This window comes from Osmerus mordax, chromosome 3 (genome assembly GCF_038355195.1).
Source record: "Osmerus mordax isolate fOsmMor3 chromosome 3, fOsmMor3.pri, whole genome shotgun sequence".
Taxonomy (NCBI): Eukaryota; Metazoa; Chordata; class Actinopteri; order Osmeriformes; family Osmeridae; genus Osmerus; species Osmerus mordax.
The window spans coordinates 13,807,992-13,828,647 of NC_090052.1; the positions used below are offsets into that span (position 1 = coordinate 13,807,992).

At 42.6% G+C, this 20,656-nt stretch overlaps 1 protein-coding gene across 3 annotated transcripts; it reads left to right on the forward strand.

The window, feature by feature from the left end:
- The first annotated feature begins 8,828 nt into the window (after window positions 1-8,828).
- Window positions 8,829-17,947, forward strand: gaa (alpha glucosidase). 3 transcript variants are annotated; one of them, XM_067232630.1, is made up of 19 exons: window positions 8,829-9,788; window positions 10,021-10,172; window positions 10,466-10,631; window positions 10,805-10,901; window positions 10,990-11,109; window positions 11,327-11,445; window positions 11,661-11,792; window positions 12,174-12,284; window positions 12,407-12,520; window positions 12,618-12,702; window positions 12,882-12,999; window positions 13,409-13,542; window positions 14,743-14,894; window positions 15,198-15,346; window positions 15,520-15,661; window positions 15,814-15,912; window positions 16,072-16,236; window positions 16,612-16,764; window positions 16,939-17,112. In XM_067232630.1, the coding sequence occupies exons 1-19, from the start codon at window positions 9,216-9,218 to the stop codon at window positions 17,017-17,019; spliced, it is 2,862 nt and encodes a 953-aa protein (XP_067088731.1). In that variant the 5' UTR covers window positions 8,829-9,215; the 3' UTR covers window positions 17,020-17,112. The 3 variants fall into 3 exon arrangements, with proteins under 3 accessions (XP_067088731.1, XP_067088733.1, XP_067088732.1); XM_067232631.1 differs by lacking the exon at window positions 16,939-17,112 and adding an exon at window positions 17,134-17,947 and having other exon boundaries at window positions 8,833-9,788; XM_067232632.1 differs by lacking the exons at window positions 16,612-16,764; window positions 16,939-17,112 and having other exon boundaries at window positions 15,520-15,645; window positions 16,072-16,207.
- The last annotated feature ends 2,709 nt before the right edge of the window (window positions 17,948-20,656 follow it).

The window sequence follows — 20,656 nt, forward strand, 5'->3', positions numbered from 1 at the left end:
TTTTACCAGAGAAAGAAAATGCCACAGCGAGCGAAGCATGACTTGTTTCTTGCATTAATGGATTACATTATCCAAAGACGAATCCTTTTGGAAAATAAACTTTATTTTGTCTTTGTGTAACTTGTGTTGATGCAGCATCAATTATTTTATGGACTTAAAAAAGCCAATTTAAGTTAACAGAATGCCGCTACACTCTGCATATGGTTAAAACTGGAAAACTCAATTTTCTGAGATTTATAGACATTGCACACATGAATGGTACACACATTTGTCTTCATAGATCCCAATTTACTTGTGATTGTGCAGAACAAGCTCCTTGTCCACATCCAGCAAACGTCTATATTTTTACCAAGTTTTATTCTTGTGAAAAGAATATGTACTCCTACCACCAACTGGCTGTCAGTGTTCATTCATTTGTTTGAATGAAGTGCATGAACACCGATAGCCAGTTTGTGGTCTCTTTCCAAAAATCATATGCTGGCTACTCAGGTTCCAATGTGTTCACAACAAGATCTGTGGATTATCTTGATAAACTGTCTGATTTCTGAAGGAGACATTGCTTTGTCCAGGAGTTCTACCCAACCCATAGGAAGACCCAGGCGTCACTTACATCTTTCTGCCATAAAGGTCACTGCACTCTTCACGCTATGTTAGTATATATAATTCATAACATTCTAGAAAGAGGTGCTACATGTACTTTGATAATATCCTAGACAAGGCACCTCTCAAATGACAATTATTGAGTTCAGTTATAAGTAATTAAGAATATACGCCACTCCTCTAAAGGCACTGCATGTACATTTCTACAATTGATGTAAATGACAGACAAAGAAGTACCTGTCTATGATGGTTGCTAAGCATGAACACTTTATTTCCTGCTACCTTAAGGAAAGCGAGTGATCAATTCAGTATATGTGGACAAGTCTCCTTTACGTTAGTCAACACCATAGCAGAGCTCTATCCAGAAAATCTGGTTTCATATAAGCAAATGTGACATTCTGTGCCACTGAAAAGTAACGTACATACACTTAACACTTAAATTATGGTATGTGAAAGTGAGAGACCTGTGTCTAATTGTGTGAAATAGTACGCTATAGTATTTGTCATCACAAAGAAAGCTGGTTTCATCAAGACCACTATGTAGGCTACTGTAACTTACTGCAACACTTGACAATAAGGTTACATTAACTAGCCTACCATGTAACTAACAATACAAATACAAAATTGTAGTAGAAAGAGCTATTTAGTTACACTTCATTAAGGTTTATTACACAAATGATTACAATGCTAATTAAAGGAAAGGTATCTGTGTTTAAAAAGCACTTTTGTCATATTTCACAAATACATTTAAAAGGTTTGACAGTAATATGAAATCAGTCCGACATCTGTGGGCATCGCTGGATCTCTGTTTTGAATAAAGGCATCTGTTAAATGCTTACATTATGTTATGGAAAGTTCTAACATGGCTTGTTGTAACGGTGCGGCTGCCCGTTACCGCTAGCAAGCAATGTACCGTCGCGGGGAAGCCGTTCATGCACCGCATGACGAACGTTGTGCGGGGCTGGGCAGTGGCACGGGGATATCCTGTGTCCGGACAGAGGAAAGACCCGACGGAAAGTCGGAAGGGTCTTTTTAAGACGTGAGCGTACGGAACGTAAGACTTTGTTGGTGGAAGGACAGGGGTGTTTGTATAAGGTGAGCGCTGGGGAGCTATTTAGCGGGCTAGACATTGTGTAGCAGGATGGTATGTGTATTTACCTGTCGGTAGTATTTTAGGGAATGTATTTATTTTTAGTAAGGTGGAGTAGGTAGTATAGTAAGATTAATTGATTTAGGAGGGGTATAATGGGCAGAATGGTTGAGGCTGCGCGGATAAAAGTGCAGAGCAGGTGGAGGAAGTGGGGACTAAGGGGAACAGCCGACCACACCTCTGGCGAACACGTATGTAAAATGCCGAAATGACCTGAGTTAGCGGAAATGTTTTGAAGTGTCTGGTTATTTGGGAAGTTGTGTAGGTAGGGGAAATGAGGGTTCCAGAGTTTTCTTTTTTTCCCCCATTTTATTAATAAAACCTGCGGGGAATGACTCTAAATCCTTGAATCACTGCCTCCAAGTTTTTGGTCACCGCTGCAACGTTGGCCATCCTATACTTGTGATAGCCATACTGAGATGTGAGCTGTAAGTCACATCTGGGTTATTAAAGTTTCATGCAGAACTATCACCATGAGAGAATGGATCCAAACCACCTCCGCTACATTATATACTCACATCCATGGCCATGAGCTCCTCGCTGTCTTTAATGCTGAGCAGTAAAACTGTGGTCCAAGCTTGAGGCGGAAGTCCCTGGGGTGTCCAAACCACCTCCACCGTTTCACCAAAGGGAACAAGAAATGACATTCACACATGTTCTTATGAGGCAATGATACAGAATCTACAAATGATTACATGCAGCAAATTAACAGACTTGCCACTAGTTGGCACAGGCCTCCAAGTGCATCAATCACCAGACCAGTGTTAGGAGACCAGACCAGAGAACAAACTACAAACCACAACACAGACCACCAACGATAATGGGAAACCTGGTATGTAAATCTCAACTATGCATAATAAACAACAAACTAAACAGCAATAAGGACTGGAAAATCTGCTACATTGTGTCTGCGTAAGATCACTTCTAAAACTACCTGTGTATAATGGCAACGAGAAATTGGAAAGTTGCCATTACACTTTATCTGCACTATAAAAGTGTTATTTCTGTATCTATGAGCTCTGGCTTCTTGTTGGAAAGGATCTGGTTGAAGATGTGGTAGCTCCTCTCCGGGAGCAGCTGGAACGTCATCCTGGACTTCTCCAGCAGGTCTGGAAGGACAGGAAGTGATCATGAAGGTCAACATCAGTGATTACAAATCAGTGACCTGAGGCCTGTTCCATAAAGCGAGTTTACCGAATGAGCCAGACTTATGTCAGTTAGTCTGACTAATTTCTAGTTTATTCGGTTCCATAAAGCTAGCTCAACTTACTTCAAACTCAGCCAAGGAATCTCGTTCCTTTTAATGAACGAGATTCAAAGAATAGAGTCCGTAAAAGGATCCGAACTTCCCATCACTGTGTTGGCCGCAGCCTGTCTGAAGTCGATTGACTAGCGAGGTGAATAGCGAATGGGATGTGAAATGAGCGGTTATGTGACACTTACACACTACATTCAGAAAAGTAAATTTTTTCAAATAGGTTCAAATAAATATGGAAGTCACTCATTGTTGTAGATACAAGTTAGCTTGTTAAAATCTTTCAAAATTGTAAATGGAGGCTTTGACTCCGTCCCTGTTGTTATGGTTACTTATTTCAGACACTTTGTACAGGCTCATATACTATGTAGCCAGCGCAATAATTTAGAACGGTGAAAAGACAGTTTTGCTGCAATTACGTATGGAAGCAAATCGTGACCAAAATTCAAATGCATTTGCACAAAAGCTTTTTCATTTTAAGAATGTGGCTGCATTATTTGACTCATAAATGAAATTAGTAATCAATCATCCTATTTGCATTTTAAACCTAAAAAGTTTTTAAACAGATTTGATTTTTCTGTCAATAACGTTTTTACGTTCATGTCATGATGGCAAATATTACATTATGTTAAGCGTGAGCATAGATTGTTGACATGTCTATCTGGAGCAAAGACGAAGATTAATACTTTAACTGATAACAACAATAAGAAATTATATAAATATGATTAGTCTTGCCTTCAGAAGCTTTTGTTAAACACACCCATTATTCTTTTTTTTAATCGTGTCATCAAGCCAGACTGCTTTTGTGGGACAATGAAGGTCCTCAGTGACTGTTTCACCCCCACTTATATCTGATGGAAATGTCTTGTATATAGGCCTAGTTCTGTTAAGCCCCTTTCAAAGGCAAATGTTAAATAAAGTATATTTTAGACACACTTCTCAAGGTTTTATTTATTACATTATTTCTATTATTATTTATTTCTATTACATTATTCCTATTATTTATAAGTCTTGTTAGATCACGTTATATCCATTAATAGGCGTTTGGTTTTGTAGAACATATAAAACACAGGCCACATTTCTACAGTGATATGTAAATTGAAGGCAGTGTGAATTTCGTGGCATTTCGTTTGAAAATACAGTTGACAGTAAGCTATGGTAAGTCTGCATTATGGAAAATTTCTGTTACCAAAATAACTATTCAGCTTTCTTTGCCTGGCGAGAATAACGACGGAGCTAGGTGTTCATGTTAACAGTTTATTTAATTCGATACAATGCGTTGGAGATCATACTCAAATAACAAGAAAAAAAGCAACATATGTGATGAGTTCCATCTAGAATAGCCCTATATTTAGCCCTATAGCCTATTTCTAACAACCAAGTGAAAGGAATACTATACAATGACAGCAGGGCCGGATTAACAATTTTCTGTGCCCTGGGCAACAAGGCTGAGGGCCCTCGCCCCCCCCTCCCCGCCAATTTTAGAAAAGTTGACCTAGCCTGCTGTCAAAGTTCATCAGGCCACTGAGATAGGGAAGGGCACCCACAGCGAGCTTGGGAAGTTGAGTGTGTATTTGTTTTTTTTTGGGGGGGGGGGGCACCATCGTAACTTTTGCAACTTGAGCATTTAAATAGGCTATATCTCTTGTTCTGCCTGTTTTGTAATATACGTGCCTAATATTTCTATACTAAAATAATATCGGCATTATAAGTATTATAACTTTGATGATTTTTCAGTTGGCTAATTTTTGGTGCCCCCTCAGGAGTTGGTGCCCTACGCACAGCGCGTAGTGCGCGTTATGGGAGCGGCGGCACTGGCTACTAGACTACACAAACAGCTGTTTTTGACGTGATTTAACATAATATTTTGATCGAACGAGTTGCAATAAAGTACTCACATTAAGGAAAGTTAGGACTGCGTTCATAAAGTGATATAACATTTTAGTTGACATTGTCCAGGGCCCCTTAGATGTCATGTGCCCCTGGGCAAGTGCCCAGTTTCCCTAATGGTTAATCCTTGAATGACAGCATACATTTACATAAAGTTTGCATCATGTCTCTGATTCTTATCGGACTTGTACCCTATTCTGCCACTGCAATGCCTTAACTCACACGCTCGCAACCATATAAATCTATGCTCGCCACTGGCTAGTGATGGGTCGTTCGCGAACGATCCGGCTCTAAGAGCCGGCTCTTGAAGGTGAACGTCGGGAGCTGGCTCGCATATCAGAAGAGCCGACTCTATTTTTAATAGATTAATACAGCCTATAAAACTAAATGATTATGAAATAATGAATTTTAATTGTATTTAAAATAATTGACTAATTCAAAGAACAACAAAAAAATTATTTTAGGCTTAAAGGCGCACACGATCATCCTCACATTCTGTTCCTGTCAATCCTGCATGAGGGAGGGCCGAGCCAACTCACACACAGTCAGAGAGTAGTCAAAACTCGGAGGAGAGCCATGACAAATCAATGCATTTTTAAAGATATGTGGTTACGGTCAAGTATGATTTCATTTAATAATTTAATAAAAATTGTTTTCACACCCATCATAGTCAAATTCATAGTTAAAACATGTATTTTTTAAAGAGCTGTTCGGGAGCCAAAAGAGCCGGCTCTTTTTGGTGAGCTGAGCCATACGAGCCGGCTCACGAAAAAGAGCCGGAATGCCCATCACTACCACTGGCTGTGCAAAGTATGACGTGTACAGCTAGTTGCAAGCGTGCACGAGGTCTCGGAGCTAGGGAAAAAAAGAGCCACTGTTTAAAGCTAGACCGGAAGAGTCGGAAGGGGAAAGATGGCGCGGTCCAGTTTTGCGCTCTCGCTTGCCTCACTGCGCCACTGAGCACTTTTCATAGAAATGAATGGGGACGCCATCGTGGAAGACAAAATTTGCTTCCTCTAGTTATATTAAAGATCCTGTAAAGTGGAATTAAAAACGAGTTTCAAGTTCACCACAGAAAAATGTGTTATTAACTACCCATCCAAATTCGAATGAAAAAAAGAACCGACAAGTATGTTCAATTAGGCTTTGAAATCGTAAGAAACTCAGCAGTCTTCTCTGTTCGAGACTGGGGGGGCGTGTCGCCTGAAGGAGCTGAAGCTCTGCCCCCTCGCTGGAAGGCGCCGCCTCTCTCAAGTAAGCTACCTACGACCCAGATAATGGACGCTACGTCAAGCCGAACAAAACAGTATAGAATTAGAATGTATTTGTTCAATGAGTGAAACATACAGATGCATATAAATGAAATATTCCCCTGAGTAAACATTTACAGCAGACAGCAGACAGTGAGCTCTCCAACTACTTCTAGCACATTACCATTTCACCAAAATACCATCATTCTACACCGAGTAGCCTATTATCAAGTTAGCGGTTTGCACTAATTATAGCAGAGATACCTCTGGAAAAGTTGTAGTATGTAGTATAACTAGAGAGGGTACAATTTCTGGGGAAATTGTAGGGTGTGCTTGCTTGCGTCGGTTGCACAGGGGTCCGTTTTTGAATGAAATTTTTACAACTGATTTCTGTATATTTTATATGAAAATGCATACTTATTATTTATAAAGATTAAATAGATTTAAAGGAATTTTTTTTTGCTGCTCATTTACAACTGAAAATACGAGTGAAGTGTAGAATGAAATAGATGTCTTCTCATTTCCCCTGCAAGAGGCAGCCTCATCGTTGAATCAAAACGAATAAATTTGGCAGACCGGTGTAAAAATGTACCTAATCTCTATGACTTAAACGTCATTTTAAGTTTTTCCCTTCTCGTGATATTTTCAGGCATGTAGCCTACTCATTGCATTCATTGATTAATAAAGAACCCCCTTTGAAGATTATTCTACGACGTTACCCGGCAGTAGAAGATGGAATCGCGATTCAGACAGTCCCATCTGCTAAATGAAAATATGCCCCCCACAACGTAAATAAGCTTGACATTTATTTAGTGGAAAATCGCTCATTCATAAAAAGCTCACTGGTAGCGATCATTGTCAGTAACACGCAAAATGCGATATAGCCCTGTGTGGAGAAGCTGCCCCGGTAAATTGTACTACTACGGTACAGTACTAGTAGACTACTGCTGTGTTCGTCTTGGTAGCGATTGCGTTGGTTGAATTGGATTTAACGTTCCGTTGTACGGTTTAGGCTGAAATAAATTATTTTCATGAACAGATTGGCAACGTTTAGGCTGTGGCAATGAAGTTCAGGTTAGTAGTTAGATAGACTTTTGATTAAGTACTGGTAAGGGGAGTGCCGAACATGTTCTGTCGCCGTTTGACTTCCTACAGCTGTGTAGATGTTTTTGTAGTGTCTCGCGTAGGCTACAGCATTGCAGTGAGCAACACTGGTTTGAAACCACAGGTAATGATAATTTCACCCACAAATCGTTTACTTGTAATGTAATGTCATAATAAATCCTACAACGAAAATGTATATGTGAGGAATGTTTATTTTAAAGATTGAAAACAGATGCATCATAGACCACTGTAGTATGTGTTGCCCGGGCAACAGAGGCTAATGTCATGATGCTAATGCTTCATTGAAATAGTAGACTACCGTTTCCAAAAGTAGATGTGGGCCTACTTCCTTAATAATATCAGCTAATATTGTACATTACATTTCATAATTGTGTTTCACATCACAAAGTAAAATTAGTAAATAGTTATCACCCTGGCCTCTTTGCTTGTGGCGTTCCATTAGCTGCCTTGCAGTAAAGCTATAGTTAGCCTAGCTATCCCCCAAGTTAACAGATGTGAAACGAATGTAGTACGAATGTACAGGTAGTCACGCGTGTTTTCGTGACGTTAGTGACGTAGTGACGTTAGTAACGTCAGTGACTGTGGCTAGCAAATTAGCCACCGTTAGCTTCACTTTTCACCACAAAAACGCAATTTCTACTTAAACCATGCAACGGAATGTAAATAAAAATACAACCAACGCAATCGCTACCAAGACGAACCTTTTGACACCGCCGTTGTGTATGTAGTCCAAATATTGACTGATCCTTAGGGGGGCAAAAATAAATAAATAAATAAATATATATGTGAGAGAACAAAGGTTGTGCTCTCGCCGAAGGCTTGAGCACACCCAATTATAACAAGCACACAGAACTGAGTGATGAACTGCTGGCGGCGGTGGATGGTCCAGGTGCGACCGGAGGATGAACGGCCGGGGGGGGGGGGGCGATGCTCGGTACGGCTCCGCGCTGCAAGAGAAGCCGTGTGTTGGTGAACCCCGTCTGTCTCTGGTCCATGTTAAAACTGTCCGCCGTGAAATGGTCAGTGGCGCAGAGGCGGATGTTGGAGTTTATCCAAAGCTTTCCATAAGTGTGGAAAATGAAAAAGCATTTCTGCAAACGCATTAGAATTTTGGTCACGATTTGCTTCCATAAAATACGTAGTAGGTGTCCTTATATCACCTGATAATGGACCCCCCTTGCAGCCAATCAGAATCGAGTATTCACCCAGACCATGGTATAAATGTTAATAATAAAATAGCAGACATATACATGATACAACACACCAGTAACCAATTGATATTGTGTGTGTTAAGATACCGAAAATAGTATAGTAAATCGAGATGGTGCTGCTGTCTGTCCCGCAGAAAACCATTCAAACAGGTTGACAGCAGTGGGCTTTTTGGAACCACAGCGAGTAGCTACTTGAACCACGTGATCGCATGTCGGCGAGATCAGAGTGTAGTGACTCTTTTGACTCTGGGCTACAAGGGGGAGGGAAAAAACGAATTTAGGTTCTGTTTGTCCCAACTGACTTGCCGTATAAATGTGAACTGTATTTTGTTAGCTGACCAGCTATTTATTAACTTTGTACTTTGCTATCTAACATGCTATTTTCAAGAAGTATTGCAACCTCAAAATCTAGTTAAATTCTGCACTGGTCCGTGCTCTTTTTATGATGATATGTAAATGTCTGTTAGTGTTGCGTGCTGTGTAGTAGTAACTAATGTAGCTTCACGGATTCTGCCGTTTGTTTTCGCACAACCGAGGAGAGGGAAATTACATGAAAACCTGCGTTTTAGTAATATCTAGGTAGCACTAGCTTTGGAAGATCTTCCAGCCTGACTTGCTAGTGATGTGTAGTTTGTGTCACGATATCTACTAGTTTACATTACTGAAGAATGTTCAAACAATTCAACTCGTCAACACCAGCAAACGACTACAGTACTTCTGTTTGACTTATAAGTATGGGTTTGATTAGCCGTCTCACCACCAACTGTCTATCAGTGTTGTTAATGCTGGCTTTGTTGATGTGTTATCTAAGCCTGTGCTTCCATCAACAAGCCTCTGTGATGAAGTTAACAGAAGAACAGTGTAAGAAAACACCTGTTCATGTGATAGCCAGAAACAGTTTAAAGAATCCAGAGACAACACAAAGAGTGGCTATGTCTCAGCATCAAACACACGTCCCCACATTGTCCAAAGAAGCCTCGCTCATTGCCAGGTTCAACAAACCCAGTGAATCTGAATGCAGCTTGCCTTTGGAAAGCCGATTCAACTGTGCCAGAGACCGGGTCTTGAGCCAGACAGAGTGTGAGGAAAGAAGTTGCTGCTATGCCCCTATTCCACATGCAGTGCCGGGAGCCCCTTGGTGCTTCTACCCCCCTTCCTACAGTGGGTATAGAATGGGGCCCCTCACCCCAACCTCCAGGGGCCTGGCTGCCACTCTGAAGAGGCCCACTCCCTCCTACCTTCCCAGGGACATCCCCACTCTTAGACTGGAGGTGTTGGAGGAGACGGCAGGAAGGCTGCACCTCACTGTGAGTCTGGCTCAATTTTCTCCAGTTTGATGTGTGCTTAATCAGGCCTTCCTGCGTAAAAAGAATAGGGCTGGACTGCGTATTCTGGTTAATCTGTAGTTACCAATACAATGCCTCTAAAGCCATGAGGGAAAATAATGCTCACTCAGGTGGTCGCGATATGTAGATGGCAGTCTGGGTGCTTAAAATATGCAATAGATAATTGATAACCTTATGGTTTCCCCTTCTGTAGTTGAAGGATCCATTTACTCAGCGATATGAGGTTCCACTGGGCCCTGGCCATGCCAGCAGAGGTGCCGACCCCCAGCACCCCCTCTACATCACTGAATTCCAGCCTGACCCTTTCGGCTTCATTGTGCGCCGCAAGTCTAATGGCCGGGTCCTGTGAGTAGTCATAAGTGTCTATGAAGCTGTCTTTATGACCCTCCTGTCTCTACATGTCAGTCTGCCATTTCTGCCTTTCTATCTGCAGTTAGGCAGGCTCGCTGGCCGTTTCTGTGCATGTCTGTCTAGACCTCTGCCTGTCTACCTACCTGACAGCCTCAGTCTCAATCCTGAATTACAAAACCATTCCTGAGCATGGAATAACCAATCCTGCCTTCATCATGACTTAAAACTGTCACAGGCAGACCTTCCACAAGGTACCCGCTAACAACCCCTTGTGCTGTGTGTGTCAGTGTGAACACCACAGTGGCTCCGTTGCTGTTTGCTGACCAGTACCTGCAGCTCTCCACGTCCTTGGCCTCGGGCCTGGTGTCTGGGCTTGGGGAGCACTACACTCTCCTGAACCTGGAACTCAACTGGACCTCCTTCACCCTGTGGAACAGAGGCATGGCACCACATGTAAGCTCCCCCCCAAAAATGTGTACCCCCTGAGACTCAGATATGTTCCAGGAATGAACAGCTTGTCATTTAAATGCCTTTGAGTAGGACAGGTGTAATTGTTTGGATTAGAATGTGACCCCAAACAAGGCTTTCATCTGCACAACCGGTTAATGCCAGATCTCTTCTGCCAGAGTGATGCCAACCTGTATGGGTCCCATCCCTTCTACATGGTACAGGAGGAAGATGGCCTGGCTCACGGAGTCTTCCTGCTCAACAGCAATGCCATGGGTAGTAGAAATGTCAACAATACACACGCAAACACACACTTTTCTGTGTGTTTTAGAACTCATTTATTGACTTCTCTGTTACTTTGCAGAGGTGGTATTACAGCCCACTCCTGCTCTTACCTGGGTGACTGTTGGCGGGATCCTGGACCTGTATGTGTTCCTGGGACCAGATCCTCAGAGTGTGGTCCGACAGTACCTTCAAGTTATAGGTAGATTAACCCATAACCTTGGACTTAAGTAAACATTGACATAGGCCTAGATGACCAACGCAGGGTACCTGACAACAATTTATTTAATGATATCGAGTGGACAATGTCATTTAAGTGTGTGAATCTAAATTTCATTACAAAAATTATATTTAATGGATGAATCCTCAACTATTCAAAAAAGCTGTCATCCCACCCACATTTGAAAACAAACGTACAGGTCATCCTTTGATGCCTCCGTACTGGGCCTTGGGGTTCCACCTGTGTCGCTGGGGTTACCCATCCACAAATGCCACCAGGGAAGTGGTCAGACGCATGCACCAAGCTAACTTCCCCCTGGTAACTACTCTAGGGGTTAAAAGCAAGTGCTATCCTTTCTATCATCTATCATTTAGGTTAACTTCAGCGAAAGAATACTTTTACTGCGTTAGCATGCTGCCATTGGATACTCTTCTTCTATTGTACTAGCACAACCATATCATAGTTATGTTTGAATTAGCATGCAAGCCTTCTTGACCTTCAGGTTTGGGGTGGTTGGGTGTTGTCGTGGTCAGGACGTGCAGTGGAATGACCTGGATTACGCAGACAAGCGCAGGGTGTTCACCTTTGACCCCCGCCGTTTCGGGGATCTTCCAGAGATGGTGGAGGAGCTGCATCAGAAGGGAATGAAGTACATTCTCATCCTGGTGAGAGATGGGGGGTCTCTCATATAGTAAATGGTACACAATATGTTCACAAACGTCTACTAGAAGCCTGACAATAGTGCACTAGAAAAGTGTGACTATGATAACTATGTATTCAAGAAATGCAAAGGAAACAACATTTCCCATATCCTAATGAAATCGCCACTGAATTCAGTCCTGCATTTAGAAATATACCTCAAAGAAAATGCACAGTACACATCATATTCCCTTATCCTAAGGAAATTGCCACAGATTTCAGTCCTGCATTTTTCCTACAACTGAAACTCATGTTCCGTTTGTCAACCAGCAGAGGGCAGCAGAAGCTTGATGATTGTACCTAAACAGTGTCCCACTACACCTGAGTGTCATGGTTCCTCCCACCAGGATCCAGGCATCAGTAGCAGTAGCCCTGCCGGTACCTACCCGCCCTTCGACGAGGGCCAGAGGAGAGGAGTCTTCATCAGGAACGCCACCGGTCAGACCCTCATAGGGAAGGTCAGCTAGCTCTCAAATCTCATGGTTTTTAAATGAGTCCCTGTGTGTTGCATGTGGCTTGGTAATGCCTGCTAGTGTGTGTCTGTCTAGATGTCTCTGACTTCTTGTGTGCATGTGTTTAGGTGTGGCCTGGCCCGACAGCTTTCCCGGACTTCACCAACCCGGAGACAGTTTTGTGGTGGGAGGACTGCATCAGAGAGTTCCACTCCAGGGTCCTTGTAGACGGCCTTTGGATTGTAAGTAACCAGGTTGAGTGTGTACGTACATGTGTGTACCCTCTGTTCTTCTAAAACTAAAAAAAACCAACTTATTCTGTCATGCCACTTTCCCCAGGATATGAATGAGCCAGCCAGTTTTGTGCCAGGCTCAGTAGAGGGATGTCCTGACAGTGATCTGGAAAGCCCCCCCTTCGTGCCAAGTTAGTGTGCTACAGTTACAAGCTGACCCAATTTTAAGAAACAATCTTTACTCTCCTTTTTTACATCATCCAGAATTAATATCCAAAACAATCTTTAATTGGATAAACTCTGAGTGGTATATGAATTTGTTTCATTGTTATTGCCACTTACCATAGTATTGTTTCTTCTTTACAAACAGGGGTGGTTGGAGGCCAGCTGAACTCAGGCACTCTCTGCATGTCAGCACTGCAGAACCTGTCCTCCCACTACAACCTTCACAACCTCTACGGCCTGAGCGAAGCCAGCGCCACCCACAGGTCAGAGTGAGATATTACACTGCAGAGATGGTGGCACAACTTTGAAAGACACAAAAATAATTGGGCCCATGACAAGAAATAGTATTTGCGGTATCTGAGTACTTGATGGCTATATTAGGATTATATTAACCTAGATGAAACAGAAAACTGGATATATTTTAGAATGTTAAACATTGGGCAATTTCAATCATTAAACTGAACGACCTGGGCGCCCCAGTAGCTCACTATATAAGTGTGCGTACCATGTAGGCGAAGGTCTTACCAGAGCGGCCTGGGGTTGAATCAGGCATTGGCCCTGTGCTGCATGTCTTCCCTGCCTTTCCTGTCACACTTTACTACAAACTGTCCAATAAAGCATGAAAAATGCCCCAAGTTATATCTTAAAACTGAATAACCCTTAATGTTCCAGTGCCCTGGTGAGGGTGCGCGGGGCGCGACCCTTCGTCCTTTCCCGCTCCTCCTTCCCTGGTATTGGCTGCTTCTCTGGAGTGTGGACTGGGGACGTGCAAAGTGACTGGGAACAGCTCCGTTTCTCCATTCCAGGTTAGAACAGGACCTGTCCTAACCAGGGTTCTAAATTAACTTTTTTGATCACCAGCCAATCAGAATTTCCACTAGCCAAATTCTTTCCGGTGAAAATAAGAACAATTATGAGTTTCCCTGAATGCATTTGATCATTTTATTAACATTGTTGGCATGAAAAACACAGAAATGGAGAAAAATGAAGCACAGAAGTATGATGCAAGGGTATGTGAAATCACCAATACGTAAGGACACGATTTATTGTAAATGGCTAAAACGTCCATTCGCGTCATGAGATTGACTCCTGCCCATGCATTTACAGAAACGTTTTGTCCTAAGCAGGCATTAATTAAACTGACCTAATATACTCTTTATTAAGAACAGTGTATTTACATTACACTAGACTGTGTCAGTAAGCAACATAACTTTTCTTATGCGTAGACTACATGCGGCAATCCTTACAAAACATGACAACATTTTCATTGTCAAACACAAGCCATTCCCGACCCGTCGTTTCTCTAGTGCTATCAATTCCTCATCCCCTGCCTCGTTCCTCTTCTCGCCCCCAGAAGTTTGTCCTAACCACCGCCGCATTAAGTTAACTTTTTACTTTACTTTACTACTCTAGCTCTTATTACCTCCTATGATCCGCTATGCTTCGTTTGACTTCTTCCTTGTGTTTTCTGGTGGACGCTCCGTTCGTTTCCACGGTTTCTCGCGTCGGTTTCACTTCAACTGCGCGCAACCAATGGGCGTATAAAACGTTATCACGTAGCATTACGGCACAGTGTTCATGGGAAACTTAGGAAGTACTGCCAGGGGGATAAATGACCGAGAACCATGCCGAGAACAGAGCCTTATGTATCATTCATCTAATGCCTCATGTATCACCGGCCAAACTGGCTAGTGAGTTTTTATTAACACCCGCCAAAATGAATTTTAACCTGCATTTGGCGGGTTGGCGGGTGTTAATTTAGAACCCTGGTCCTAACCCCCTCTGGCTCTGTGCACCTACAATATCACACAGTTACATTATCATCAACGTTGAGTATAATGCCCAAGACAGGCACAATATTTGACTAGTGGAATAGTTTTTTTTATCAAGCTGTCACAGATACTTTCCCATAGCCATAAATGGGACAAGTGACGAGTTCCTGAACAAGTACATAAAATGACTGATCATTGAAAGGGGGCATGGGTGTTCTCTTTTGTTCCCCCCAGCAATTCTGCTGTTTGGCCTGTTTGGAGTGCCCCTGGCAGGTGCCGATGTGTGTGGGTTTGGAGGGGACACCACGGAGGAGCTGTGTGTGCGCTGGATGCAGCTGGGAGCTTTCTACCCCTTCATGAGAAACCACAACGACAAACCCAACGCTGTAAGACATGCAACTGTGTGTGTGTGCGCGTGTACGAGAGAGTAATTCCTTTTAGCTAAAAAGCCTTGATCTTGAAAAAGCTGTGATCTTTTTTGCAGCAATCATACTTGGATAAATGTATTTTGCAGTTACTGTATACATTTCTGCATAGCAATGTATAAGCCTCCAAGTGATCCCTTGTAGAGTAGGCCAATGTGTTTTCTCTGTGTCCATGTAAAGGTATATGTGTTATGAATAGAGGTAGCACTATGAATAATGAACATAAGTAACTCTAGCCTGTGTGCCTGTGTTGGTGTGTGTCAGCCCCAGGAGCCCTATGTGTTTGGGCAGAAGGCCCAGGCAGCTATGCGGACTGCAGTCATGCTGCGTTACTCTCTCCTGCCCTTCCTCTACACCCTCTTCCACCATGCTCACACCTCTGCAGACACCGTGGCCAGGCCTCTCTTCCTCGAGTATGTATCTCCTCTCGCCTCTCTTCCTCCCTCTCCTTGCCTTTACCTTCCTCTTCCCCTGTCTCCTCACATCCTCTCCTCTTCCTCGCCTCACTTTTCCTCTCCAATTCAATTCCTGTCTTCAAAATTATGTCAGATAACCTGTTTAATCCACTGTCATGAAACTCTCCCAGGTTCCCCTCTGACCCGAACAGCCAAACCATCGACAGACAGTTTCTGTGGGGGGGTTCTCTTCTCATCAGCCCAGTGTTGGAGCAGGGGGCATGGGAGCTGGCTGCTTATCTCCCCCCAGGGACTTGGTACAGTCTGCACAATGTAGATATCCTCCCTCTCATTCATCTGGTGTTGGGTGGGGTGTTGAGTCTTTCACAAATGCCATCATTCTAACAGAAAGCACTCTCAAGTTTACAAAGAATATATGGTAAAGAAATTCCATGCAACCATATCATCTCATCGTTCCTGTGAAGGGCCAGCCATTCTACAGCCGAGGCCAGTACCTGCTCCTCCCAGCTCCGCTAGACACCATCCAAGTCCACGTGAGGGAGGGACACATCATCCCACAGCAGGTGCAAGGGCTGGAAGGGATTTCTGATTTACTACCACCTGATGTCTGATGTTTACTGCTGATGACGCTAATCTGCTGCACATTCACAACTAAAACAAATATGTATATAAAAAAAAAGGATGATTTGATAAGTGATTGGTCTAAAAACCTGCTGTCACAGGAACCAGCATTGACCACTTCAGCTTCACGCAATAACCCCTTCCTCCTGACGGTGGCTCTGTCTGCGGGGGGCTGGGCATGGGGCGACCTGTTCTGGGATGATGGGGACAGCCTGGACACCTTTGAGAAGGGAGACTACTCTTATGTCATCTTCATCGCTGGGCAGGTATGAGACAGAGGCTGTGTGAGTCAGTGTATTCAATTGAAAGAGATCAAAATATTAGTGTTCTTAGAGGTCAGTGTGGTACTACCTGTGGGTAATTGATGATATAATGATTCTAATTAAGTACATATTGTATATGCAGTGCAGATACTGCTTAGAGCATTTGTCTTTAACCCTGGTCCTTAGGGTCCACTGTCCTGTATGTTTTAGATGTTTCCTGCAGAAGCCTGTTAATAACGCAGTCATTTGAATCAGTTGTGTTGGAGCAGGGAAACATCTAAAACATACAAGATGGGGGGACCAGGGTTGAAGACCTCTGTCCAAGAGGATCCCCCTCCCTTTTTTTGCTTGTGGGTGACCTTTGACATCTGGTGGCAGTCCCAGGTAGTGAGCGACCCCCTGAAGCTGAACGGAGGTCTGGATGGTCTGGTTCTGGGGGGGCTGCGGGTGTTCGGAGTGCTCCTTCCACCCCGCAGCGTGTGGGCCAACGGGGAGAAGGTCATGGACTTCACGTACTGCTCAGACAGCAAGGTGATTGATCTAATCAATAGCCCTTTTTGAATGCAATGCCACATAGAGCTTTATATACGGCCAAAGAACTGCACCTAAACTCTCAAGGAAGACGAAGAAAAACTCCCAGGAAAACTGAAGATAAAATGTTTCTTTTTACTTTGATCCCCACACTGCCATTCCTTCTTTCTCTAGACATGTCTGACCTGCTTGTTTGCCTTGCTGTCTAAACAGCTGTACACAAGGGTTTACGTGCTTTTAAAAAGGGCAGTATAAATACAATTTGATTTAATTATTTTTTTAATATGATTTTCTGCTTTTTGTGGATCTTTCAGGTTATTTTTGGCTGCCTGATCGACTTCTGTTTTACTACCTTTTGTCTCTCTGTAGGTTCTGACTGTGACCCATCTTGCTCTACCCATGTCTGAGGTTTTTACAATCCAGTGGACTCTGTAACCCAGTGGACTGCATTTAGTAGCCTTTTGGAATCCAGAGGTTCTGTTTCGGACTTCTTCTTGCCTAGCTACACCCTCACCTCTCAATCATTGTTCACTGCTGCTCTTAAAAGAAGACATTGCACTTACTGTTTCCTTGATTTGTTTCAGAGATCATTGTTTTTATGTAAATTGCATTTCTATTGCATTGAAAGTCTCAAGATGAAACACGATTGGAGTGTACAGTGTATATATGGATATGTTACAGTAAAACTGAATTAATCTTTCTCCATTTCGTCATTGTTACAGACTGATTTCAGAGAAGCCTTGCTACAAAGCCTACTTTCAGGATACCATTTAGATTTAGGATGGTAATCTTATTTTATCTAACTAATTTGATGTAGTACCAATATTTTTTGTTAATCTCGTAATTTTAAGCAGCTTTGTAATAAAGTTGTATATTGCTAATGCTCACACAAGTTTGATATGCATTACCAAAATCATCTTGGGAAATATCATCCTGACTTGTAGCCCGATTGACTTGCATCGTAGAATAACTATATTTATGACAGGATTTCTTATATTTAGGGAGTCAGGTGGCTGAGCGGTTAGAGAATCGGGCTAGTAATCAGAAGGTCGCTGGTTCGATTCCCCGCCTTGTCAAATGATGTTGTGTCCTTGGGCAAGGCACTTCACCCTACTTGCCTGGGGGAATGTCCCTGTACTTACTGTAAGTGTCTCTGGATAAGAGCGTCTGTTAAATGACTAAATGAAATGTAAATATTTGTATTTCTTATCTAAAATAAATGGACTACTATGTGAGATATTGTTTCTATCTTTTCAGTAATTAAATCAGTAACGTGTGCAGTAAACCCGAAAGCCTTGTGTGGACAAATGTTTTTAACTGCTTGCATTCAAAACATCCGCTAAAATCAGTCATTGGAATATAAATACATTATCATGAGATCGGCCGTAGTAGGCTACTACACTGACTCTGGGAACGTTGGTCCTGATGATGCGCATGTGAGTTCTGGATAAACCAACTGCATGCAAGCTTTCAGCATTGACCTCTAAAACGTCATGTCTTATTTAAAAGGTTAACGTCTGATCTGTCATTCTATCATCTTTTGTTTAGTCTACCTACAAAGCTTTTTCGGTCCTATAAAGTTTTTGAACAAAATTAGGTTAAACATCTGTGCACTCCGAAAGCTCTTCATATTTCGAAATCTAATCCATTCTGGTCTGTGAAGATATTGCCATCCCGGAAGCAGTGGAATTTGGAGGGTTGTCTTAAATGAACGGATCGCTTGCTTAACGTGTGGGACCGCACGCACAGGAGGGAAATAAACAAGTAGGCTACCTTCAACGCTTAACAAAATACCGTGGACAAGACTACAAGCAACACAATATCAGCTCCGTTTTGCAAATGGATGGGCGGAAAGGGCTGTAGTCTCGGGCGGGACAGAGGGTGAGGACGCAAGGAAGGCTGCAGTTGAGCAGAGGCTATGTATTCTCTGCCCGCACAGGTGTATTCCAGTGTTCGAATGGATCCGGTGGCTCCGGTATACATATGAAAAGCGTATGGTTTTCCTCCGACAATGTGGAAACGTTTGTGTAAGATGAAGTTGGGTGTAGGGAACTGAATTGTAGGTATTGGAAAGCTGAGATCATAGACTGATAAATGTATAATTCAGTGATGGTATAGCGCTTAATGCTTGGGTTAACCTTAGCAAATGTCCGTGACCGGCTCACACAAAAAGTGCCGCGATAGCAAGAACACTGTCCAATCCTTGCCTGTCTAACGGATGTTGCTTGTCATACAGTATTGCGATATCTGATGTAGCACTGTCATCATGGCACGCCTCTCTTGTTAAGGCTACAATGTTACACGTAGTTTTGGCTTATGCTTTTCATACATTTACTCATCATAGTCTACCCTTGCCCGTATTTGATTTTACAATCTGACCAGTTTTCAAGCTGATACAGAAACGTCTATTAGTCGGAAAATGTATGTTCACAGGGTATATTTCTGATATATGACCATCTATCAAGCATAGGAACGCTTTTATTACTTAGTCTGTGAATGATGTAAGGCTTTTGAGTCATCCATCCTACAGCGTGCTCATTAGATAGTCAGCCTTTTGGATTGCAAGTCCATGAGAGGCTCATTATTCAACGTTTTTTGTACAAGGGCTCAGCTCTGCTCTCTACAATTGCAGTGTATGGGTGAACAGAGAGGGGCAGTTCATTATTTAAACTTTTATTCAAATGTCAAGGACACAACTTTACTAACATAGCCTTAGGGGTGGACACATGCACCCATTGAAAGGAACACGAGACCCTGGAACTCATAGACGTCATTCCATACAGAGGGCTGCAACTGAAATAAACTGAATATGAGTTATGTTTCACTAAAGAACATGGGAGTATCATACAGTAATTTCCTGTGTAGTTTGAGGCTGATCCAATTCAGAACACAAAAGCAGCAATAGTACCAACAGGTTGATTCTAAACCTCATAGGGCTTCAAAGATTCAATAGAATGTCCAACACTCTTGCCATAGTGTTACAAATGTTATTCTGGAAAATTCTGTTCTCCAGCAATCAGCCTTTGCTGTGTCAGTGGTGCCAGTTTGGGGTGACAGAGGTGTTTCGGGGCCACAGGCGCCACCCAGTCATTGGACAGAACAGTGTGGGGTCAGATAATTTAAATTGGGTTCGGTGCATACACACTAAGATGTTGACAGCTTTACAAAAATAACGTGTGAAAGAGTGAGATAACTAATATTTGTGTGCATGCGAGCGAGAGAGAGAGTTGTGTAGTATCAATGGCATGGTTGCTGAATATAGTCATATCACACTGTCTGAGTTTAGCCCTGTTATCATGCATTCCAGGCTAACTAAAGGCACACTAGCATCAAATGCTGTTGCTCGTGTGCACCCCTCTTAACACTGTTTCTCTGCTGTAGTGCTGTGTAGTGACCCATGCAAATTATTATTTGCATGGGTTGTGGCTGACACTTGAAATGTGGTGTGATAGGTTCAAGCTTGTTTTACATGTGGATTAGCCTGGCCTGTTAATCTAATGGCCAACAGCATGCAGCTCTGCAATGCGAAAATAGCTTGGTTGGTAATTTTCTATTACAGTATTTATCAAAGATTATGTTGCATTGGTCAAGGACTACATATGAATGAGCAAAATTACTTTTGATTTTCATCTTGCTCCTCGCCGATGGAACAGGTTGACTATAAAAAGCTGAAATAGAAAGCAGTGATTGTTTTCATGTTGATAGTTTTTGCACGTTGGCGAAACTTCCCCCTGTTCTCGTACGTAGATGCCTAAAATGTCTGAACTCCAGAACGGTTACAAATCCTGTTTAAATCTCGTCAAACAGGAAGCATTCTCTCCTGCAAATTTGAGATTTGCTCTAGATTGGTCTGGTAGTCTATGGTTAATTCTGAGTTACCAATGCTGCTAGT